The sequence below is a fragment of the Cyclospora cayetanensis genome, unplaced genomic scaffold (assembly GCF_002999335.1).
Source record: "Cyclospora cayetanensis isolate NF1_C8 unplaced genomic scaffold, CcayRef3 CcayRef3_contig_32, whole genome shotgun sequence".
NCBI classification, from domain to species: domain Eukaryota; phylum Apicomplexa; class Conoidasida; order Eucoccidiorida; family Eimeriidae; genus Cyclospora; species Cyclospora cayetanensis.
Window position 1 is genome coordinate 119342 of NW_020312281.1, and position 24980 is coordinate 144321.

A 24980-nucleotide genomic window follows, 5' to 3' on the forward strand; every position below is an offset into this window, starting at 1 on the left:
TGTCAGTATTTCCTTCAAAACCTGTCTCGGTTTTGTGATGTCAGCTCTTTTTGAATACTTTGCCTTTGTTGGCAACAATCGGGGGCAAAACACCCTTTGATGTTGGAAGTAGGTGGTATCACAAAGCCTCGTTGGGCGGCAAAGGCCATCCCGCACGCTTATGTGAACGCAGTAGCTCCACAGCTGGGATAAGCCATAATTTGTCAGCCAAGAAAATGCTTATGGATGTATTGATGAAGCTGAGGCGACCGGAATACTACGATGGTCGTAAGGATAAACAAGTACTCGAAAGTTTCAGCGGCCGGTTAGAGACGTACCTCGCTTTGTGGCCCGAGACGAAGAGCAACGATTGCTCCCTGGGGCATCTTTATTGGAGAAATAGGCATGCAAAGTGACCTCGATTTTGCAGAGGAAGCCTTCTGTGTGCAACAACTACTACAGTTCAAGCCCTCTTAGGAGCCCTCTTTCATCTGGCTACGGCAAGTGCAGCTCACCAGCAAGCTTTTGAGGTAACTGAGAGAGATAAAGCAGGGGTTTCTATTAAGAGGTAGGGCTACCGGTGAAATTTAATCTTTGCCTTTTAAAAGCCTCAATGTCGACGAACAGCTAGCATTTGATTGCCTTATCTAAAGTCCAACCGAAGTGCCCTGTCAGGTGGCTGTAGAATGGGCCACGACTTGGCAATTAAACATAGGACCAATAAAGCGTCCACAAAGATGCACTTTGTGGTCTCAGAAGCAAAGTAGGGCAATCCCTGCGTCTCTGGTTAAATAGGAAGAGCTCACTCTCGATTTGAAACCCATGGATAGCGAGGCTATGTCAGGTGGCCCTAGCCTAGAGTCTAGGGTGGGCCAGAGTGTGTTGCCAGCAGAAACTCACGCTCCTTAGCATCCCCAGCCGGTCCCTCAGCAGTGCCCCCAATTAGATTGTCAGAAACGGGGGATATTACTCGGAAATACAAGCGCATGCAAAACACCAAGGAACTTGGGCAACGGATCAGGCCCATCTGAGGCAAGCTGTATGGTGATCGAAAATGGCATAGGGAGACAAGAAGATTCGCAAGCATTCTTCTGCGCATTGAAGGAAGCTACAGAGGCTAGAGCTGCAGCTGCGGATTTACAGGTAGAGATCCCCATTGATAGTGAAGGAATGCTAGCATTTCTTTGTACGGGAAATGAAATGCATCTGTTTTCTGGTGAGATGGTGCAGAAGTGCAATATGTATATGCACTTGATGTGCGGTCCCAAAGAGCAGGCTTGCCTAAGGGTGGAAGAACTCAAGAATTGGATCGAATACTGCGCATAAATGCCATTTTAAGTCGGAATTGGATACTACCGGTGCAGTGCATGACTTCCATGTTGGACTCGTGCCATGAAATAATCCTAGGCATGCCGTGGGGGCTTCAATGGAAGGCACCAAGGCGGCCACAGCTACATGCCGTAAAATTTGGTGTAATGAGAAGCACTAGGACGAAGGATGTTCCAATCTCCTCGACAAGTATATTTCATCAATGGTGAACGGAGCAAAGTGGGTGCCTTATCAAGACGAGGCAAAGTCTTCATGCTAGCGGCTCAGCAACGCAGTAAAAGAAGGTTCTGAGCATGCATTGGTCTTATTGGATTGCGAGAATGAGGAGACGTCAACTGGGATTTTTGAGGATGCGCTAAATGGTGGTGCGCTAGCTACCAGCAGGCTGGTCACCTGCTGAGAGTTCAGTGCACTTTGTTGAGTAAATCCCCAGGTGGACTCCAAGGCGTTTTAGCGTCTTGGATGCCCCCACAGCAGGCATAGGAGGTCGCTTTGCATATATTTGATTTGATTGAAAGACAGTGCAGGAATCGACAAACCACCATGACCACAGCCCGGTGCCGGTGCCGAATAGGACGAAACGTGGCCTGTGTACATCAGTGAACAAGATCACTGTGAACGACAAGTTTCCGATGCCTGTAACGAATTAGCTGACAATTTTTACGGGTCTATAGCATACTTGAGACCCGAATTCACAGAAGCTTTCCTGGAAATCCCCATTCACTCATATGACATGCGAAAAACGGCGTTCCACATTTGCACTTTGAAGCCCGAGTACACGCGTATGCTGCTGGGACCTGTTATTCCGTCATCTGATCTGATATGCTAAGTTAGTGTATAATTCAATAAACTATCAAGAAAAGTGGATAGTTGTTTATGTGGGTGACACATAGATATTCAGTCGAAGCGTTCAAGAGCACCTAGGCAACGCCTACGACGTCGGCAACCGATGTTGTGAGACAAGCAGTGGTGTGTCAATGCTCGCAAATATTTTTGGTTTTGATAAAAATAGGGCCTTCCTGAATTCCTTGCTTTACATGCAACCATTGAGTCAGATGTCGCTAAAAAAATGAAGCAATAAAGGGGTAGCCTCTGCCGTTACACATCAGGAAAGACGTTGTTAGTTTGTATGAACTTGCGTCTGATTACCGATATTTCCTTCTATCTTTGCGCAAATACTTGCTAACAGGTTGCGTATAATAGCACGATCTGTAAGCTGAACAGCGGAGGCTTGTATCGCCGCATGGACCCTCATCTGCCGCCTTCAAACACCCCCGGTAATTGCGATGCCCGACCAAGGCCTCACCTTCCTTCTAACCAGTGCTAGGGACTAGGAAGCTGGCTTACTCTCTTTTAAAAGCATAGTAGTGCTCACCCAAACAAAATCGAGCAGCGGCATCCGGTGCAAGAAAAGGAACTAAGCAGCATGCTACCGCGCGTGCAAAAATGCCGTCAGTACTTAAGTAGGTGCCGTTTTGCTATTCAAACTGGACCTTCAGCCGTTGAAACTTCTTAGGAGGAGCTTTCAAAAGCTTTAAACTCTGGCTGTTGTCTGCTGGCTTGGACGCCTTCTGCAGTTGGACGTACAGTGAAGTATATCACCAACGTGGTTGCTTAGGGGCCATCGCGATGCTCCAGCGATTCAATACCGTGTAATGCATTTGCTCTTCCTATTCAATTTCAAGGCTTTTACTTCGTGCTCCTTACAGTTTGTTTCGTCACCCTTGTGTCAGTTACTACTGTCAAAATCCAGAATGGCGAACTGGTGAAGGACTCAGGAGTTATGGATTGCCAGCTCAGGCTCGATACCAAACAGGGACTTGGTTTATTGTAAGTTCGGATATCACTCTGCAGTGTTAGCGCACAGCACATGATTACGAGACTTTGAGCCACGGTAGGGTCGCACTGCAGCGGAAAAGCTCTCACGGTCCTTTTGCTAGCCTGGAATGCGTCCTGTTCCAGAGGCGCATGCATTTTTGTCCGAATTGTCTGTAGCTGAAGTAGTGCAGTTATCCCGAAATAGGTATTTTGCAAAGCCTTCTGGTTCTTGAAACAATTTGGACAAAGCTGACCATGGACTGTATTGTTGGATTGCCAGAGGTCATGGGTCACGACAGCTTAACCGTCGTTGTAGACAGGCTCAACAAGTATGCTCCTCCCCTCCCTTATCTAACGTGTGTTACTCCTCAAGAAGTCTAACAAGTATTCTTAACTGAGACTTGGGAGCTTTGAAGACTGCCTAAGAGAATAATTACGGATATCAACAGCAACTTCGTTAGTGCGTTTAGGCATGCCTTTACGGCGCGCCCATACAGTACTTTTACGATGACCACTACACAGCTCTTCGACGAAGATGGATAGACAGAGAGCACCACCTGCGTTCTTTTGCCGTAATCGCGACTCGGTGCCCACAAATATCGAATTGCGTGGCCTGAGCTTCTTCCTTGTGCTGAGTGAATCTACAATGCACCAGTACACTCGCCTACCCCTTGCCGCATCCCTAGTGTACACTGAGGAGCCCTTCTCCAATCCAAGCTTGGACATGATCGCGGTTTTGAAAAATGCCGATGTTTGTACAGGCGCAATTTCAGTGCTCGGGCCGATTATCAGTCTTTGATGCACCTCATGAAGAGATTTATGGCAGTAGATACTCTTAGAGTGGCTGGCTGGCTTGGGTGGCTCCTTCGTACGACTCTGAGTTAAAGCACATTGGGCGCATTACCAACGGGGTCGCCGACGCGCTCTCGAGATTGGCTTTCAGCTCACCGCTATGCAGTGACGTCGTTTCGCCGTGCCGCTTGCGCAAATCGCATGAGCACGTACGTCCTGGCCACATTGTAATTAACATCGCAGGGGGGAAGCTCCGGCCGTGCGTCCTGCCGAAGAGGAGTACGCACTCTCATGCCCGCATTGTCAGGTGCTGAAGCAGGGTAATTCTTTTGAATCATTGCATAGATTGCCTGTTCCTGCGCTGCTTTAGACTGATTTCGTCATAGACCTGATTGTTGGACCTGCCGGAGGGCAGAGCCATGACAGCATGTACGTCGTTGTTGACAGGCTATCTAAATGCCCACTCCAGTTCCATTCGGGCTCATAACTCGCTCGATTATTCTTACTTGACCCTAGAATACTGTAAGGATTCTCTAGGAGCATTATTACAGAGAGGGATCGTAAATCGTTTAATCTTCTCTGGTGCGCTTCTATTATCCGCTTCACATAGACCATAATAATATGATCACTGCGAAACATGCTGAAGCAGGTGGTAGAAAAAGCTAAATACTGCATTCTCCTGCATTGTTCGCTGACATCTGCTCACACGTATCCCTTTGCTTGGTCCGAGTTTCTTCCTTGTGCTGAGTGGGTTTGCTTGACAACCGCATTGCTAGCTGTTTGCTCTACTAAATCCCAAGTGCACACCGATGAGCCCATCCCCGATGCGAACCTGGACTTTGTGATCCAAAACGAGCAGCCCCCCTCTGCAGCCCAGGGACTCAGATTACAGCTGACTAGTGCGCGCAAACGTAGTCGCAAACATCAAGAGAGACAAGCACGGAGGTATGAGAAGCAACAGTGGGCAGTTAGTTTTGATGCAGGAGACTTGGACCTGTTGGATGGCCAGGATCCGCATGGTGCACGACAGGGTGACCAGACCAAGTGGTTTGCGGCCATGTGACAAAGATCGATTGCTATTCTTGCACATGTTAGTGCTCTGTCTTGCTCGAGCGATTCCCTAAATTGGAAACGCCACAGAGTTACTAATATTGACTCCTTGAAAGCGCTTTAAAGCGCGCAAAACATTTTTGCGTCCTAGGCGCGCGGGAAGGTGACTTGTTTGTAGGCAGAGGAACCACAAGAAGTCGTAGAAGTGCTGGATTCGGGATAGGTGAGCGCTCATGATTCAGTAGACGGGAGATTCTGTTGAGTGGCCTAGGAAATGCCAACCGCATTCGTTGAAAGGAAAGCAGTTGCGAAGTTCATCGCCTGCAAGAAACTATGCAGGCCTCTTTAGTTCGAAGCGCTAGTTGCCCTGGACGCGTTCCGTGGTAACTGTTCTTCTCCAGCGCATATTCTGCTCGAAATGGCTAGCTCTATGTAGAGTCAGTGTTTGTACAGTTCCTGGTTTTCCTTGTTAGCGTATTCTCTGGAGACTTATATATGGAACTCAGGTATTTTTTATCCTTAAGCCTTCCTCCTACGTCTTCAGAGCCATTGAAGTCGACTGTGGTGCACGCACCGGCTGTAATCGCATGCGGACGTTGCTCTGTGGGGCACAGGGGCATTGCCGAGGACTTCATATTTTGCTTGTCTCTACCCATCTTATTGCCGTTGCAGGAGGTTTACACACTTTAGCGCTCCAACGGCAGCGGGCCATAACGTTGCTGCGGGCATGTGGGTTTAAGCCACGTTTGTTATTGGGTAGTGTGTGTGGCTTCCATTTATTGATTATCTCTACCAGTTAATGCCTACTTTGCTTTTCGCACTTGAGCTGCTTTACTGTCTCTGCATGCCTGGAGAGTGGCGATGAAGCAGGAACTCTTCCACTGTCTTGCTTGAGGTTGGTCCGTACGTACGGGTACAAACTACTGGGAAATTTGCTATCAAATTAAAGATGTGAAGCGGACTAAGCTACACTTTTGCACCTTCTACTACACGCTAGTCATATTTAACTAAGGGGTAGTCAAGAATTAAACAATTGGTCGGTCTGCGCATGTCTTGTTCGGCGCACAGTCGTGTTTGTTCGATACAAGGTGACATAATGTTGTTTGGGGGTGCGTTAAAGGTAATGCAAAACCTCATGGGTGTACTCAGCGCGCTCGTAGGGTGCAGATGTGCACATCCTGGCTCCAGCTCTCCCCTCATGTCGCGAACTGTGAGGGTCACGGGGAAGGAGAGGCAAAAACTCTTTCGTGAAACCGTAAGTTGTTATGTGGTTTTTTTTAAAATTTGAAGTGTAGGGCTTTTTGCGGAGACCTTACATGAAGTGTTACACAAAGCCTCAATACGGAGATTCTAGACGGACAGTTACACATGCACGCACATATATACATATATATGCACGCACACATACACACACACACACATGCATGGAAGGCATCACTTCGTGTAAATCTACAATTCAGTGCAGTTGAATACTTTGGCGTGCACCTAGCGCCTGAACACTTTCAGACATGCTAAGACGAAATCTCCATGGTACAGCACAACACCGAGCCCTATGTGGCCTTCCCCCGTTCAGTGATCTGGGGTAGTTCTGTCAGCAGCATTCTACTTCTAATAGAGTACTAGAGCTGGAGACAGATATAAACGGACCAACGTCGTGAGTTCATTGAACTCATTACTGCTTCTTTAAGGAGACAGCCCAAAACACCGTATACAAACTTGACAGGGAGCTGTCTAGTGTCATTCCAAAAACCCTGCTTCCCTCGTACCTGTCCTCACTCTACAGGGCTCCAGCATGAAGAGAGAAGGATGCTAGTTTGCACTTTGCTGCATGCATCTTGGTCCTTCACACCGGTTGCACGTTGCGGCTTATCGCATACAGGCGCACAATGGTACCCCCTATGCTTTAGGGAAAACTCAATTCTAGAGCAAGTTGGACGTATGACCGGCCAAACCGAGCAGTTGGCTTCTAACTGCTTAATCAGAACATAACAAGCGCGTAAGAAACTGCCAAGGCGGAGCTTGGCCTGGAACACCCCGAGTCCCAAGGAGTCTATGAGCCAAGGCCTTGCTCGCTAGCGGCTGTTCAGCGTTCTTTGACCTTGCCATCATCCAGTAGTCACAATGATTTTACTATCTAGGGCCAACTAGAGAATCCCAATGGCCATCTGTCTGTAAATTTGTTGTTTAGGGAAGAGGGCACTTTTCGTTGATCTTCAGTCTTCCTTTTGGGGGGCTTCAATGTGGAAATTTATAGCGTGCCTTAACCTTTTGAAATGCAGATACAATTTACTCCTGGCCTCACTGTCAAGAACGCGTCTGCCCATGTTCCGAGGCAGAACCAGCGGGGCAAAAGCGAGTATTCGGACCTTACTTGAGGAAATACATCAAGGCATAGTTGAACTTAAATTAAGGAGCTTTCCTGCATAGACAGAATAAAGCATTTACCCTCTCTCCCCGCAAAGTACATGTCAATCTCCAGGTAGACAATCACCTGGCTTTCCACAAGGCCCGAAACGAAGACTACCCCTACTGTAATATACGCTGCCTTCCGTATCTTCCAGTCCCTAATTGCCGTGCCTGCTAGCTGTACGGTGGGGCTTCCTACGCTTGCTGCATAGACACAACTGGTACCTGGTTTGGACCCTTCAGCGATACAGCTAGCCTGCACCACCTGCAGCAAGGGCTGGCTTCTAAGAAAGCAACGAGCAGTGCAACACTTTCAGGATTCAATGCCCTAGAGGCTGCACCTACATTCCAACTACATGAATACGAAATTGAGAGAAGTACACATGGTGAGCTCTAACTACAAATTGGTAAGCATCCTCTACGCCTTTCTCGTACTCGCTACTTTCAACGCAGGAAACCAGCACCCAGCCTACAACGCAACAAATTATAATCTCCACCAAAAGGAACCACAGGGACAACCACTAAACCCAACAGGGGCCATTTTCAAGGCGCTTCCACAAGCCCTTTTAAACGATTGAGGAGTCATGGAGGGGTTCCCATAGGAAGACCTAACACTCTTATCGAGGACTTTAAAGGTACCCTCTAATGCCCATCTCTACACAGGATTGTATGGTCCCCCATGAGCCGCTTTGGGATCCTCACTGGGTCACTTCGGTGTTCATTAGTTGTGGCAATTGCTCGACAAAGACATTTACACTAGAGAGAGATGGCAGAGAGAAAAATAATAGCAGAGTCTTGAAGGAATGAGGCTGTGGGGTGTCACGCATCAGAGAAACGGGAAAGGCACGGAAAATGAACACCAGGGGAAAACGACATAAGGCTGTTTCACGGCGAGAAGGGGCACAAGCAAAGTAGATGATGGATATCCAAGAAACACATCGCGTGTACAGGCAGTCCATGTTGACTGCTGGCTCAGGAGGGCTGGGGAGACAAGTGACTCAATGGTACATGTGACTGTCTACTCGCAGAAATGGGTAGCTCTAGGCGTCGGAAACCTGAACAATTACCTTTCGCTTCTTTAGGGACAGACTGAAATGCTACTCAAACGTCGGTTGCCTCTGCCCCCTGCTGCGTCCAAATGACAGGCATTCCACGTATTTTGCACACTTGGGGGCGCATATCACTACATGCACCACATAAAAATATTGCAACACACGTGGAGTAGCAGAGAAACACTAGAGCATGCCTTCCAGTGAGTCAAGGAGTAGACAGGCACTCGAACACGTGGTCTCTTGGTGCTGCGAAATGCTCCGGAGAAAGGAGGCTCCTCAAGGACCCTAACAGGTCCCTTTTAGCTGAGGAGAAGGGTATAGAATAGTCCAAGGGAAGGGCTATGGTCTTGGAGACTAGGCGAATTGTTGCGCTGGCTGAAGCCGGTCCCTCTGTTGGAGAACCGGCGCCAGGCGCTGCTTGAGATATAGAAGCTGGTCGTCCTGAAAGAAAATCAACGAAGAAAAAGCCAGTCGTTCCACGTGGAACTGACGACAAACCAATAAACTTGAGGACATGGTGGAGTGAAATGTCACAGTATCTTGGAAAGCGAGCCAATGACGGGTTTTCCACTGAGGGGAAGACGCAAATCGAGGGAAGGAGAATAACAGTGGAGGTCGAAGATGGTGATGAGGAAGAATGAAGAAAGGAAACTTACTTCTAATCTGCAGCGACGCCATTGCCAATACTCAATGTTCACAGGAAGAAACCCCTGAAGAGCGAGGTGCCTGTACAAGACACCATAAAGAGGATGGCCCCAAGATACCAGTGTGGCTCATTACATGAATTACTCAGCACGCGCTACTTTAGGTGGGCCTTCGCTCTAGGTCCTGGTGGCAGCTCTCCCTTGGGTGCTCGCTGGTTGTGCCATTGTTGTGTGGCTTCCTCAATGTCACTAGCCTGATCGTTCGGGCATTTATTTATTGATATATCTGCCAGTCTCCCTCCTTCCCCCATATCCTTGCCCCTCTTTGGGAATCATTGCCTTGCCTGTGCTTCACAGTGCATGGAGAGTGTTTGTACACCGTGTCTACATCAATGCAGATGCGCGTGTCCTGGTCAAAAAAGTCCACTCTGTAGCCCCCGCAGGCAACATTTCTCTGCAACTGCAGCCTGTGAGGCCCCCGCAGCAAATCGAGGGCCAGTGACACTTCTGCATGCAGCCCGCTTGTCTCCTGCCTATCCTGCATTTGCCTCGCTGAAGAAGACAAAAGAGACACGCCAACAAGGTTGGCAGTGAACACGAGGAAAAGGACATAGCGGAGAGCCAGCAAGCAAGAGACTTCTGGACAGACACCCCAGGAAATGAAATGTAGTATTACACGCACGGAGAACCCTGAAGCACCCTCGGGAAAATGTATGCCCTTTTGGTTGTTTCAAAGATGGAACCCATGCTGTCAGGTGCTTCATATTTGTAAATTTCCTTGCTGTTTTGCAGTAGTCCTAGACTCTAACTTGGCCCTCAAGTCCTGCATGTGCGTGGTGCTAGCCTATTAAATTATCAACGGTCATCATGTTCTACGGCACCCTGTTGCCACAAAGGTGCAAAATATCCTATGAGACTGCAAGTATGCCCTAGAAACTCCATCAAAGAAGCCATCAATACGCCTCTGCACCGGGATCCTCGTTCAACTGTCTCTTCGCTAAGTGACATTTCTGCTTGCTCTCCTCAAGACCGCCCACTATTTATTTCTTTCTATTGCCCTCTTCGTCGTGCGAATTCTCGCGCTTACTTGCTTCATCAAAAGCCGTACGCCAGGCCAATGGCGGTTGCGCCTTGCAACTCTTCAGTTCCAACTCGGCAGCCCTCTGAATTTCATGGACGCGCATCAGGATCAACCTGAGCTCAAGTAACAAGGAGACAGCAGGAATACTTCAGTGCACCTCGACTGAGGAGACGGAGGCTCAAGCGACCAGTAGAGTCCCGAAGAAGAAACAAGATGCAATACGCAAATTTGGGGGGCAGGATCAGCATAAGCAACAGCGAAATCTGGCGCATTTCACAACAAGCACCTGTCTTTCGACACTGGCTTGGCATACAATGCCTCCAGTATCCGCTGCAGCAAGTCCACCTTCTCTGAAGGCAGCACGCAGCAAGCGCAACTAGAGCGCACACAGGCTGGCCCTCGCCCCAACACTTTCAAGGTTACCACGAGTCGCTCCTCTCAAGTGCCTCCACCAGCCTCCGTGGCTCCTATGTGTGTTCAAAGGCGGCGCGATGGCGCCTTTGGCAGAAGACCGATTGATTCACGCTGTACTCTACTCGAAACAGCTCGTCCCCTCTCTCTAGCTGCTCGTTTGCTTGCCTTGAAGCTGGAAGCAGCAAATTGCATATGCAGCGTCGACCAGAGCGGCCGTGCCCAGGCGATGGAGCACCACCCCACGGAGGCCCGCAGAAGCAGTTTCTGGTGTGGAGGGGCCTCCAAAAGTTTTCTCAATGTGCTGCAACAACTGCAAAAGCATCGATTCAAGCCCGCTTTGCAAAGGCCCTACATCGCAAAGGGCGAGGGCCCCCAGTAACTGTGCGCTCTTATGGGGGGTCCATCCTAAGTCCCCTGCGGCGCCTCTGTCGCTGCCTGGCGAGTGCTGCTGTTGCTCCTCAGCGCTGCTGCAGTCTATTCTAAAATGCTGCAACAGGGTCTCGCAATTAGCAGGCGTCAGGAAACGTAGGCGGCCCAAGCCCTTCATGAGCACCAGGAGCTGTTGCTGCGAAAACTGGTGCAAGTTCTCGAAAGCCAAAGAGCTTAGCTGCCGCAGCAGAAATCCCCGAGCCAATCTGCAGCAAGAACGGCGTGCAGCCAAGCCGAATGACGTTTCAGCAGTAGGTTTGCATGCAGCAAGGAGCCACAGGCTCACACGTCTGACGCTATATCCTGAGTGGCCAGAAAGCACTCGCCTATCGGGAGGCCTTACCCCATGCTCGCAATCGCATCTATTGAAGCCGCAACATCCGCAGCTGTGAAGGAGTCGATTTCTTCGCTCATCCTTTGCAAAAGTAGGTCGCAATTACTGCGGCTGTAGGCCCCCCAGCGCCTCATGGCTTCCAACAGCAAACATAGATCGGGTGGCTGCAGTTGCTGCAGCTGTTGTTGGACCTCCCGCCAGACGAACTGCTGCACCTCGATGTCTCGCACCTGAAGAGCAGCAAGCGAAGCAGCTAGGATGCACAGGGAACGCGGAGAGAGGCAGTCAGCACGGGAAGCCATCTCGCGGCCTAGCTGCATTGCAAGCTGCAGCACAACACCAGAGGGAAGCGGCAGAAGCAGCAGCATGAGACGCAGCAACAGCGGCAGCAACAGATGAAGGAACTGGAGCTGTAGAACCCCTCGGCAGCAGTCACAAGAATCAGTCGCCTCTCCAAAGGCATCCTCCTCGAAATCGTAGCCTTCACAGCGAAGGGCCGACTAAAAGGAAGACGACCGATCCGGCACTTCCCGCTAAGAGAGGTAGGAGGAAACGGGAACCATGCCATACTTGCTGCGTTGCGAGGTTAGAAACTCTGAGCACTGCTAGGGAGCTTGAAATTTGCGCCAGCATCCGCCCATCTGCCTGCTGTAAGAGAATTCCTATTTGGTTCAGCAGCTGATGCAGCCGCTCATCCTTCTGCAATACTGACGCAACCCCGGGGTCCTTGCTGGCCCTCGCTAGCCGCCGAAGGACTTGCTGCAATGTGGGTAGGTCTCGGCTTGAAGAGTCAGAAACAAACTGCAGCAATTCCTCTGGATGTTCCAGCAGCTGAGCTGTGACTACCCGATCGCTGGGGGCAGTGGGAAGTGTATGCAAAAGCCGCACTTTCTTGTTGTTGTCACGGCTAACAATGGATGTGCCTCTGGAGCACCACTGACTGTGGTACTGCCATGTTGACACTGAAGTGGTAGCATGAGCAGCTGTTGGTGCAGCAATCGGCGGGCTATGTGACGAGGCAGCCTGGGAGGCAAGGTATCGCCTGATGAAGTGCGTCCCTCGCAAGCCGCAGCTCCGCACCACTGCTGGTCCTACGGCCGGCAGCATGGTGTCAGATTTGCAAAAGCTGCGAAGGCGTATATATGTATATATATATATTGAGGGGTTGGAGCTTCAAGGCTTATGGTTCACGAAGACGCATGCGTGAGGTTGGTCGGCGTTGAAGACAAAACGCCACGAGGCATGCGGTTTCAGCTTCGCCCTGGAAGTTACACCTTGAGGTTTTTCAGGATATGCTTGGTGAACAGCAACAACAACGCCAAGGAACTGGAAACGATGCTGCCTGCTGGCAGGGGGAAGGCGCGAGGAAATCGGCTCACGGGAACATGCGACCGGCTGGGGGTGGAAAGGGTAGGGAACGCTGGTTGTTTTGACCTTGGGAAAATCCCGTTGCGGTCTTCTATTGATTACAAGGGCTCTGAATCCGAAGGCTGGTATGCCCGGGGCTGGCAGCCCATTTGCTAGAAATCTCCCAACGAGCGAGGCGAGTGCAAGAGCCTGTATCTGGCACGTTATTAAGCCTTTCATTGGTTAAGAAGTTGAAAGAAACATTTAACCATTTTCACTAATGGTAGGCTAGCTATTATGTGCAACCGAGACATACAATGCCCTATTTTTTCCCCTCTGGATTCCGAGTGCCTGCTGCTTGTGCGTCATCAAGTCAGGCACACTAAAGAGTAGTCGTGAGTTTGCTTTGAAAACAGTGTGAATAGAGTATAGAGATGCTGGATAAATTAGGAGGCTCGAGCATAAGGAATTTCATTGGCGTTTTTTTACCTAACAATACTAGCATGTTGACACGATTCCTTCACAGCCTCCATCGTGCCTGCAGACTGGCAAATCAATTGCCACAAGAAATTTACCGCTGTTTGCACAAGCCCAAAAATGAAGAATACATGACAAATGAGTTGATCTTCCATGCAATGGTGTTTGCATTTCAGTTATGCTGACGAGTAAGTTCAGATGCATCTATTTTTTCTCTTCCGATAAGGACAAACATCGAAGTGCCAGCCTGGTGCCCCCGAATTGCAGATATGTCATACACCATGTCTCGGATACCCATGCACGATATGCCGGAAGTCACCCAATACCTGTAATCAGTCTGGGACTCACATAAGAGATAACAAGAGGCAACCACACGCAGTAAACGAAGAGGGACTTCTACCCCATTGCGGCAATTTTCGCTAAAGATTAAAAGACATCCTGCTCATGCACCGCTTGGCACTGGCGGCTCAATATACATAAGTCGATGACGCTCTCAGTTTGGTGGAATATTGGAAACGAAAGTGCGCGCCTGGGATACAGCGTGCTTGCGTTCCATGTTTACATGATACGAAGTTTATTAATGGTGAATCACTCCTCCCACATAAAGTGCTTGCTCTTCTCTCAAGATGTAAAAAAATCTGCACTGGAAATAAACACGTAGCTGCATTGAAAAAGACGGACCCTCTCTCACTACCCTGCTACCTCCGCCTTTCGTCTCTGTGTCTTCGCTGTGCGTTTGTTGGGGCGCGTGGTCAATTCAAAAAACTAGGTTCACACACAACGATCTGTAGCCAGAGTATCCGAGTCTCGGAAATTTATGCAGCTTAAAAAAAAACATGGATTGTCAGACGATGGACAGTTTGGCTGTATGCGAGGCGAGCGCTTCCTCGGCCTCGTGCCGATCCCTATCCTTCTCTTCTTTAGCTTCTTGCCTCCTTTTGAGAGCTCTCAGTCTGCTCCTTCTTTCATCTTCTAGTGCCTGCGCCTTCTCCCAATGTTCCAGCTTGACCAAGACAGCAGAGGGCCTCTCTCCTGCTGCTGTGACTGTTTGTTCGTTTGCGCATCGCTTTGTGTGCGTCCCTGCCGCGTTTTCTCCTTTGGCTTCCTCTTCTTCATTCGTCATGAAGCTGCCGTGCGACGCGGCGACGGCTGCGGCCACTAAAACCCAATGCTCGAAATCGCTTGCTGCACATTGAGAGCAAGCACAGCCGACGGCAATCGACGGCATTAGTAGTAACGAGAAGAACCGGTCAAGGATAATGGAGCAAAGAGGAACCTTGGGAAGCCACATGGTAAAAAGAAGACAAGAAAAACTGCTTGTTCTTCTGTCTTATGTATATCCAACTAGCCGAAAGCAGTGCAGGCAAGCAGGTGGAAGCGGTCGAGCAGAGACAAGGAAGAGAAAAGCAAACACGGGTTTCAGCAAACTCGAGTAAAACGAAGTCACACAGCTCAAAAGACACGACCTCACCCCTATTGTCTACCCTCCCCTCCTTTCGCAGTAAAGGACACTTTTCTATACGGAGTAACCGTCACAACCCCTTTCGCCAAGCGCACAACGGTAGTTTGCGGCGGAGGCAGCGAAGGGGAATTGTTACCCTGACAATGCAGCACGCATCCAGGAGCATCAGGACTTACACGAAACGTCATCATATAGCTGCCGCTTTTTTACAAAATCAGAAATTGCCCTCTCCCTCAGCTCCTCGTGTAGCTGGACGACTCTAGATCCTCCTCTTGCAGCAGCAACATACTGCCGAAGTTCCTCCAACCGGCTCCTCTCCTGCCGCTGCCTCATTTCGTCGCTTGACTTCCAGCCTTCCGTGGGATGTATCGGCACGTCTACTAAGCCTTCAAAATGCGAGACGCTCTCCTCATGCGTCACCAACAAGACACAGCAGTCTGTCTCAATGGAGCGGACGCCGGTCAGAAAGTCATATGGCACCGCGCCGTCTGCTATCTGCACCAACACCAAACATCAACCGAAAGCCCTATTCACCAAGCCTTAAATCAACGCATACTGTCTAGCTGGGAAATTCAAGGCCACGCCTGCTGGAGGTTCAAAAGGGGGAGAGACGGACCAGCATCTGCAATGCGGCAAGGTTGGCGCCAATTTTTTGTTGCTGTTGCTGCTGTTCTTTCTGTTGTTGCTGCTGTTGTTGCTCCCATTCCTTCTTGGTCGTAGCTGCTGCTACTGCACAACGTTGCCTCACGAAGGCATTAAGGCGCCTTCTCTCGAGAGAGTGAGGCTGATCGATTATCAACGCGCAGCCAGGAGGCAGCTGAAGAGGCGCCGCAGCTGCACGAACAGTACATCAGCCCCTGGAGCATTGCATATGCCATGCCGGTCTTTAAATGAAGGTATGTGCACACAAAGGGCCATACAAGTACATCGACGTATACATATCTCCATATTCACAGACGTTTTAAGGCTGAGACAGAGAAAGATGAATCGCCCAAGTGGATGTGCGTGTCTGCGCGCACGCTTGTGTGTGTGTATGTAAATGCGTATGTATGGCTGTCCACGTGTATGTGTGTTTGCGGGTGTAGAGTAATACGGAGCAAGGTTTCAGCTAGAGGTGGTGAGTTTCTTAGGGAGCGGAGTGAGGGGTACCATTAGCGTAGCTTGAAAGAGACAAAGAGTACGTAGCTACAGAGGAAGAAATTTACATAGTAAGTCTTCGCTGAGGTCATCATCTGCGAGCTGCAGGTGAGGTCCAAGCGCATGCATCACTAGGGCCTCTTCATGTGCAGACACCAGAGCCGCGAACGGCACCTGAAGCAGAAGCACCCAAAGTCACATATCTGTGCGATCTCTGAAGGAACGGAGCCAGCCGCAGCAGCAGCCAGGAGCTCGGTGAGTGCTGGGGTCACAACAGCAGAATTTAGTCGCAAGCCAAAGGAAAGAAGGCGACTGTCGCTTCAAGCACTCCCAGACACACGAAACCAAACAGGGCGGCAGTAAGAGCACAGGCAGACACACATGCACACACACGGGCACACACATACACATACATATACACACAGGCACACACACACGCACATACACATACACATACACATGCACACACGGGCACACACATACACATACATATACGCACATACACATACACATACACGCTTACCCATGCATACACAGACACATACACTTCAAAAACTGAGGCGAAAATGTTCAATGGAGGGCAGAAGCGAGAACTGTATCTACTTAACCTACTAGCTCGCGGCACGCATTGAGGAGCCGCCGAGTAGCTGCCGTGTGGAGGGAGCATACGCAGGCCTCTGTCGTGGCAACAGGAGGCCCAGCAACAGGGCAGTCCTCGGCAGACCCTGATGCTTCGGCTCGCCCTTCGCAGCTCTTTAGTGTGGCACAGCAGGGGTCTTGTTGCCGCTGCTGCTGATCACTGGATATACTTGAACTGGGCTTCCCAGATCTGATGAAAGCAACTCGGAGGCGGTGGTAGGCCGTGCCTCCCTCCTGTTGCTGCTGCAACGACGGCCGCGAGCACAGGGTCAAAAGGGCATACTCTGCTGCAACGGCGTCGCCTTCGAAACAGCTGAGCAAACACCGCAGAGTCATAAGCCCGTGTGTAAAGCAACTAAGACGGCCGACGCCCCAGCAAAAAAGGCCTGACTAAGGTAGCAAGGCATCCACAAGGGCCTTGGCGGACTCGAGAAGAAACCGTATGGCCCTCTGCCTTTGGTCCTCGAAGCATGATAACGCGACAGGCTCCTTGGGCTGCTCAGCACATACACAAGAAGAGCGCAACTCCAATAAGTGGAAGTAGCAAAGGCGCTTTTTGGGTTGGCCTTTGGAGCCTCATGCAGTCCCGTGGCACCGGCGTAGGGTGCTGCAGCGAGAGCTAAGGCATCGCAAAGCTCACAAGTAAAGGTGAATCTTTCCCATGGAGGTCTCGCCTCAGACGCCACTGAAGAAGGAATGCATGGATCCGCAACTGGGAGGCCCCTTGGCCACTCGTTCTGGGGGCCTTGCAGTCGCAGTTCTCCCGAGGATCAACGAACATATCCGCTGTTGCGTGTGGGCCTCCCCAACAGAACCCTGAAACGCAAAACCACACGAAGGAAGGCACACGCCAATATACACGAGAGGTCAATGCAACAGGGGGAGTGGCGAAAAGAAATGGTGCAGAGGCAGGAGGCGACCTACAGACAGTAGCCGTACATACCGACAATCTCAATGACGTCATTCAAATTGGGGAGGGGTTCTCCCTCCTTAGGATACAAAAGGAGAATGCACTCCCGCAACGCCAGTTGCTTCTGATGCTGGCGTCGCGGCTGGTGCCACCAGGGTGCAGCCCCTGGCGAGAGGCAGCAGCGGAAGGCATGGCGAGTCCAGAGGAGAGAATTGCTGCCAGCCGGAGCAGGCTCGGGCAGGGCCTCTCTGAGACACGAAGAGAATCAAGAGACCAGCGGATCGCAATGCAGAGGCGTTGTAACACGAACAACGAAATAAAGAGGAGGGCCCGTTATGGAAATGAATGGGCAAGTGGCTACCCGCCACATCCCAGCGGCGGCCGCAGCAGCAGCAGCAGGAACAGCAGCAAGAACAGCCGCCATCGGAGCAGCTAAGGACCTGAACTTCGATGACTCCCAGACACCATTTCGGCAGACAGCGCCAATAAAGCATTCGACATTTAGAGGCTGCAGGAACGCACGACAACAAAGCGGAGCCGGTGTGCTGGAAGATGTGGGGTGGATATCAATAGGGAGCAGAGGCGCTAAAAGCACTTGGGGGAGCCAGAAACGCAGCTGAAGAAAGGGTGGTAGTAACTGTGGTGGAAACTCCGCAGTGCACCTGCTGGACGAAGCAGAGGTAGCGGCAGACGGCCCCGTCTGGGAGAGGGAGCTGCTGCTGTGAAACCATAGCAGCAGCAGCAACCGACACAAGAAAACATTGGCAGTATGACACGTGGCTTGTAGTTCAGCACCAGCTACTCTTTAGGGGATGGAAGGATACTGCTGTTGACGCTACACTCTGCCACATGTAAAGAGGCGGGTGACTTCTGGAGTTCGGGCCTGAGGAGTTGCTATACATGTGAGATGGCATTGAGATCCTGGACGTCAGGGCTGTCTGCAGGAAACTGCCGACAGAGCTCTTCGGTATCGCCCCTGCAGCAGCAATCGCAACACCAACGCCACGAACGCACGAAGGTCCTGTACTGTCTTGTGGTCCGTTGTCCCTTCCATGTCTCAATTCTCTCTGCGAAGAGTTCCTTCCTCCTGTTGCCGCTCACCAATGCGTCGGCGGCACTCTGCCTTCGGCGACGGCGGTCGCCGCTGCCACAGCGAAAGATTTGTCAAGTCTCCTCTGGGCCTTCGCCGCTGCTGGAGGGGCAGCGCTGCTCATTTTCCCTGAGGATTCGCTGATGAGGAGGTGAGGAGTGGGAATTTCGTGCGACGGAGGGTAGACTGGCGTCCTGGGGTCGAGCCTTCTTGGGACATACGATCGGAGGATTCTGACCTTCCCGTGCAGGCTTTGGATTGCATCACGAAGCCTACAAGGCGATGGCCACTATGCATGCTGTACATCAATGCGAGAATGAGGAAGATGGGGAGGGAAGAGCGGGCTGCACATGTTCAGGTCTAGAAGGTTCCTGGTGGCGTTCAGGTTAGAGGTGGTAGGGGGGTCGGGGTGGAGGGACTACGGCTGGGGCTGCGTCCACAATCTACTGCGTTTAGGGCTCGTTTTGTGGGGTTTTCAGGCAATAGTAACACCATTAGAGGTTTCTAACTATTGAAGAGAGGCAGTGAAGAGAGAAAGGGTGCGTTCTTCGTACAATAGGTGCAGGTTGTGCGGGTCATGCCCCAGCTGAAACCCCTACCGCCCACAGTGTGCAGAGGACGCCCATTGACTTTTTTAAAATGCCACAGGAACGCACTATTTCATTAGATTTTCCAAGTATATGTGCGACCCATTTGTTCACCATATGCTGGTCAGCGCCTCTTCCTCAGGCCATTTGCTTCACAGCAAAGGAAAACAACGCACCATCACAAGCAACAAGGCCCTGAATAAGCCACCACTACACCTACCAAGTACGGCAGCCTTTTGTGTCTCTGGTGTCACACGCATTTACCAGTATCGTAACAGCGGCGGCGACATAACACCGCCACCAGTTGAGGGAGGAGTGGCAGTCGTAGCAATCACATTAGTCTGGGGACACGAATAGCAGACTGTAGTACTACAGCTGCGTATGAGTCATCCTGGACATGGCTGTGTATCGTGCTTCTACCGTTCCGCTTTCCTTTGATCCCTTAGAACTCCTAGAATTAGTGTTTCTAAGGACTGGAAGGCAAAACATACCAAAGTCATTGTTGATGAGCATAGACTGTCGCAATCCCGTCTGCAATGTGTCTCCTCAGGGCGTGACGATGCTGCAGCTGAATCCCCATTTTGACTCTATCGGCCCGCAGTTCGTCCAGGTCTACTATGAGACCTTCCGCAGCAACAGGTACTTGTGTAATCACACCTGTACACACTTTTGCAGACAATTTTTTGGAGGTACTTTCATAGGGGCCCTTCTGCTCTTTAAAATCCTACTGAGACTTCTGGTATCACCTTCGCACAGAGTGTATCCCGATTCGTGAAATCAAGCGGCGGCTTCACTTTGCCCTTGCGAGCCCTTTACCGTGCACTGTTGAGAGGATATTAAGAGTTCAGCGTGTGTCGTGTTCTGCCAGGGCGGGCCTGGCCGAGTTGTACACAGAAAACTCCTTATTGACCTATGAAGGAACGCAGTTCCGGGGGGCTGCAGCAATTGTGCAGAAGCTACAGGAACTGCCAGCAGTCGTGAAGCACCAGCTCGTGACCTGCGACTGCCAACCTACGCCGAACGGAGGAGTCCTTATCATCGTTTGCGGTAAGTGAGGGGCCGACCCGCAGCGACCTGTTGCACCATGTGAGGTGTGAAAAGCAGGCGCCACAACTGCTGCAGCTGCGACTATAGTAGTGCCCAAAGCTATCTCTATTCGCGGACGAATGCAATGCATGCATTGCAAGTTACGGATCTCACCTGCGCATGAGCTCTGCTTCTCCACTCCCTGTTACCCAGTGCCCAAGCGCACTGAGTAGTGTCGTCCCTTGGGTCCTGCTGAATGTGCTTTGTAACCTCTTGTGTTGAATGCCGCGGCCAGGGGACTTGGCGATCGAGGATAATCCTCCCATGAAGTTTACACAGTCCTTCAACTTGGTGCCTAACGGCAGTGGCACGTATGCTGGTGAGCTTAAAGTGTAGGGGCATAAGGGAGGGAGCAATTACCCGTAGGGCGGGTGACAGTTGGAAAGCAATAGCTTGTTTACCCTTGCGAGGTCATAGGGGCAGCAAAGATGCCTTGGCCTTTTCCTTCTGAGGTCACTTTCCTTTGCAGTTTTTAACGACTGCTTCCGCCTTTGCATCGGCTGAACAGTTGCACCACCTTGACCGTGAGCGGCGAGCTTCCGAAGTAGCCACGGGAACGACAACGGCTTCATAGAACAACGCCTGGCCTGTGCGCCGAGCCCCCTACACTGAAGCTTAACGCTTCGAAGCCTTCGGGACTTTCGATGCACGCGGAACGAGCAAGCGGGCTTTAACCTCGTAAACTCTGTCTGATCCTCTTGAAGGCTAAAGTGAGTGACATAGTTCTTCATACCGTCTGTACGGTTTACACCGTGCATGCATGCATTTGAATGCCTGGTGATACGAACATGACAAGTAGCAGGAACTACTGAGGCAGTAACCTAATACCCTAGATAGTAGCTGGCCCGCCTACGGGTAGATCAGTAGACAGGTATGCAGGCTAATTGGTAAAGAGCCGGGAACTAGGGATAGGAGGAGACGGCATGCTGCTACTGCAGCGCGCAGCTTTGAATGATGATACGACTGGGACAAATTCATGAAGAGGAGCGAACGCATGGCTTCGCATAGTGAGAGAGCGAGCGGGAAATGAAAAGGAGAGGCCATAGCGAGCTAGCTTGGATGCACTACCAAAAGCCACTTCAGATCTGCAGGCTTTTATTGCTTTTAAGTATACATCGACATCTAAAGGTGCAACTAGCGCTCTTTGCACTGGATGGTAAAGTTGCAGAGACCAATTGAACATGATGACGTTTGCGGTGAGTAGTTCCTCTCCACTGCATCAATAAAACAATTCAAGTTATTTGTTGGACACCTGGGCTGAGCCGCTGCAGCCTCGGAGGGTTGTTGCGGCTAGCTGTTCAACGGTGGTGATCCCGTATCTAGCTGGTGTGGTGGTGAGGTGTATTGTCTCTGGGTTTAGCTTTCCGTCCTTGAGAAACTCGATGTTCATCCATTTCTGGTGCCACTTGATCATCAGGTCTATGGTAGGGGTGGGCACGTCCACCATCTCGGCGATACAACGTAGTACGCACAGGCCGCTCGGCACGTCTTCTTGGAATAGGCGGCCCTGGACGCACGGGTGAAACCCGCCTGGCAGAATAGAGGAACACCAGCAGGCACGGACGATGAGTAGCAAAATGTGTTTACACATGCGTTAGATCGGGAGGCGATGAATGCCCCTCAAAGCTAGCAGGATGATACCAGGACAGATAGGCGACGAGACTGAATAGAAGCATAACTATTTTTGAGGTTTATGAAACGTGTGGACTTGTCGTTTAAACTTTAAGGTGGGCTTCATACCTGGCACTGCAATGGTTGGCGTGCGGCACGATGCATAGCCCTTATTGGACGACATCACTGTCTGCAAACTGCTGCGGTCCTTCACATCATCACCTGAAGAATCACCGAAAAGCGAGCAAGCTATAAAGCAGTATATGGATAAATTTGAGCCACTATCCTTGCGGAACAGATCAGTGATGTAGTAGATGATCCTAGGGAAGGGGTACTGATAAATGCGCCGCTTACCGTATTGTTCAACAATTCGCTCTTGAACTGGGCGAACAGTGCTTAGGTCCAAATCAGGGCATTTTTGAATGAGTGCCCGTTTAATGCTCTGCAATTCTTCGTCCATTAAAGCCAAATACTTTGCGGCCTCTGCATCAAATTCAGTGTATAACCCCCATGAAATTTCATCTTGGCGGTAAGCGCGAACGCCGTCCCAGTGCTTGAAGATAGAATAGTACCTGCGTGCAAGCGTTCTTTCTGACTTGGCTGTAGTGCACGCAGTTCTGCCCCCTTTTGCTGCCATCAAGAGTGGTTTCACAAAAATAAACGGCCTAAAAACGCTAGCGAAAAGGATAGCTCCGAGATAGCTCCCGCTAACGGAAAACATAGGAACGGGATGAACTGGCTGCAGTTGGACTACCTTGCCGGATGGATGATTTGGTTGCTTGGGGTGAGGGTCAAGCTAAGGAAATTGGGAAGCAGCTTGCAAGGTTGGTCGAAGCAGAACTGCATTATCATCTGCACCATTGATCTTGCACACGGGGGAGAAACTGCCATACACAAAAACTCCTTCGGACCAATAATCTCGACAGACTTGCCGTACTCCTGCATGCAAACGGCATAGACGGCAAACTATGAAACCTCAAAAGGAAACCGGTGCACGTGTCCTGCTGTGGGTCGCGGCAGTTAAAAATAATGACCATTGTACTGCGAGCACCTATGATTAGCTCAAACCCTCGGATGTATGTGCTTATGGCGCAGGTGAGCGGGTGCTCCAATGCCCCATAAAGATGTAGAAGGCTCAAGAATCTTCCGGCTGTATTTGTGGCACGCCACCCACGTCTAACCATGCCCCCCGAAAAAACTACATTCCCTTGCTCTTCAAGCCCCAGTCGGCGAAGCACACTTCACATGCTGGCTATATCCTGTAGCCTTTCTTGCTTAAAAAGCTCACCTCCCAGCGAGCTAGCCACGGGACGTGCTGCAGACCAAAGACCGCACTGAGTTGGCACTGAGTAGTACCCAGGGCACTTTCTACAGCCCAATCAAAGCCTCCTGCAGCATCACACCCCGTGAACCAGCTTGTTTGGGCGTCTTGAAGATTTAATCACCAGAGGGAGCATGCAAGTCATGCCGCACAACGATACCCATCACCGAAGCCCAAACCCCGCAAAATACGTGCATGTGGCCGGCAGAAACCACACCTTCCTACATAGCATGGGGAAGCCCATGGGGGAAAGGAGGCGCACAATGGCGGTACATATGGCGATAATTCGGGCAATTAAAACAAGGGCGACAACACACTACAGCTGCATTTGTTGTAGGGATATGAGAAATGCTCAAAGAATCCTCTAGAAACTTCGCAGTGTCCATTTCGCACCTTGCGCAAAGAGAGTCCCGAGGATGCATCCAGGTTTGAGATAGGGCTTAACCTTTTTCAGCAGGTCCAAGTGCACATGTGCTGGGGCGGCAAGCATAACAAGACTTGCGCTACTTACTGCCACCGCCGGGTCGTCAGTTATCCTGAAGGCAACAGAAGCATTGGACTTAAATTGCGAGAAGAAAGAGCCGGTACAAGCGGCTCTTGGTGTGGGTGTGATTGCTACGACAATACTTCACGGGGAGACAGAATCAGTACAAGACATCCATCAAGTACACTCTGTTGGATCGCTGCAGAACATGAGGAGTATTCGTCTTTGTAACCTACACCTTAATGTTCGCTTCATATGGTTCCATGGAAGCCCATCTGCACAGAGGGTTCGCCCTGACTTTAACGTTCCGGGTCCACCTTCCTGGCTGCCTTGTGAGGACGTGCACACAAAGGTTCTTGTGCTGCCTTGCCAACCAAGCGGCGGCGGCGCCTGCTATGTTCCCGCCCCCAACAATGCAAATGCACATAGCATAAGGGATCTGAACGCCTTGGGAAACCCAGGTATCGTTCTTATTGCAGATGCCTTGGGTAGAGCAACAGTTGCTATTGCTTGGATTGGCCCCGGCAGAGCAGTAACTAGGGCTACTGCTTCCTTTCTCTTGGGCAGAGCATGTAGCGGATGGAAGCGCCATTTTGCTTTCTAACGACTAGGTAGGAGAAAGTAAGGGGAGGGTGGACGAGAAAAGGTGTGGATGGGGGCTCAAGCAGTATTCCAACAGCCAGCTGCGAGTGCGAAAGACAGAGACCAAGACTACATGGAATTGCATAAACCACCGACAATCAAAATAATATGCAAAAAAAGAGGTTTGAACGAATAAACATCCAAATACTGCATCGGGAAGCATGTGTGGACAGCCCTAGTGTGCTTTGCTCTGCAGTCAAGGAACGCCCGGGTGGTCTCTGGTGTCGGCATACCTGAATGTACCCACGAAAGTCAATCCAGAGCTGTCCTCTCATCTTCCTCTACCGATTCTCTCTCCATACAGGTCATATGTGCGTCAGTACACCAGGTTTTTCTTTTCTACCCCCCCCCCGAATTTTGCCCTCTTCCGGCTTATTTCAGTATTTCTCGGACTGGCCACATGCACCTCAGTTTCTACAGCCTAGGGAAAAAATATATATGTCTTCACATCATTTACCAGTACCTAGCTATTTCTACTTCTGGACGGTATAATAAGCAAAAAGCACTACACGCAGTGTATAAAAGTCGGCAGTTTAGTCTTTCTGTTTCTTTCCGTCCGTGCGTAAATTTGGACATTCGGTAGAACGACTTTGTCGGCGCAGCACTTTGCTGCTACTAAAATTGTGCTGCCCCCATCAGGTACACCAGACCAGGGGTATAGCAAAGCTCCGTTTCAGTGGTGACGGCAGCTTCAGCCGGGGGTGCAGCCGAAACAATCACAACCAGCCTATCAGTCACAATTGTTGTCGTTGCATCTGTTAATGCAATAGCTATAAAAATGCTGGAGCGCTTATAAATACTGCTCATCACCCGCTGTACCCCACATTGCCCTTTTCTTGTTCTTTCTTCCTCTTATTGT

The 24980-nt window shown here is 50.6% G+C and overlaps 5 protein-coding genes across 5 annotated transcripts; 2 read left to right on the forward strand and 3 right to left on the reverse strand.

The window, feature by feature from the left end:
• The first annotated feature begins 1405 nt into the window (after positions 1-1405).
• On the forward strand, positions 1406-4981 carry LOC34618657. Its single transcript, XM_022731975.2, is given in 4 exon segments — positions 1406-1439; positions 2143-2358; positions 3512-3582; positions 4568-4981. Coding segments are annotated over 4 exon segments (735 nt in total).
• A 4363-nt stretch (positions 4982-9344) lies between these two features.
• LOC34618656 lies at positions 9345-11630 on the reverse strand. The gene is made up of 3 exons (XM_026333898.1): positions 11338-11630; positions 10731-11200; positions 9345-9622 (listed from the first exon to the last, which is right to left on the reverse strand). The coding sequence occupies exons 1-3, from the start codon at positions 11628-11630 to the stop codon at positions 9345-9347; spliced, it is 1041 nt and encodes a 346-aa protein (XP_026189683.1).
• Positions 11631-13996: 2366 nt separating this feature from the next.
• On the reverse strand, positions 13997-18514 carry LOC34618655. The gene is made up of 12 exons (XM_026333899.1): positions 18402-18514; positions 18201-18276; positions 17963-18019; positions 17741-17808; positions 17334-17548; positions 16901-17150; positions 16618-16703; positions 16364-16476; positions 15820-15925; positions 15231-15448; positions 14791-15109; positions 13997-14337 (listed from the first exon to the last, which is right to left on the reverse strand). Exons 1-12 carry the CDS (start codon positions 18512-18514, stop codon positions 13997-13999), a joined length of 1962 nt encoding a protein of 653 aa, XP_026189684.1.
• Positions 18515-19536: 1022 nt separating this feature from the next.
• On the forward strand, positions 19537-20567 carry LOC34618654 (nuclear transport factor 2). Its single transcript, XM_022731973.2, has 4 exons — positions 19537-19616; positions 19846-20024; positions 20299-20382; positions 20533-20567. Exons 1-4 carry the CDS (start codon positions 19537-19539, stop codon positions 20565-20567), a joined length of 378 nt encoding a protein of 125 aa, XP_022586765.2.
• Positions 20568-21300: 733 nt separating this feature from the next.
• Positions 21301-24071, reverse strand: LOC34618653 (tauropine dehydrogenase). Its single transcript, XM_022731972.1, has 7 exons — positions 23716-24071; positions 23389-23531; positions 22963-23063; positions 22429-22613; positions 22029-22246; positions 21804-21896; positions 21301-21593 (listed from the first exon to the last, which is right to left on the reverse strand). The coding sequence occupies exons 1-7, from the start codon at positions 24069-24071 to the stop codon at positions 21301-21303; spliced, it is 1389 nt and encodes a 462-aa protein (XP_022586764.1).
• Between the last annotated feature and the right edge of the window lie 909 nt (positions 24072-24980).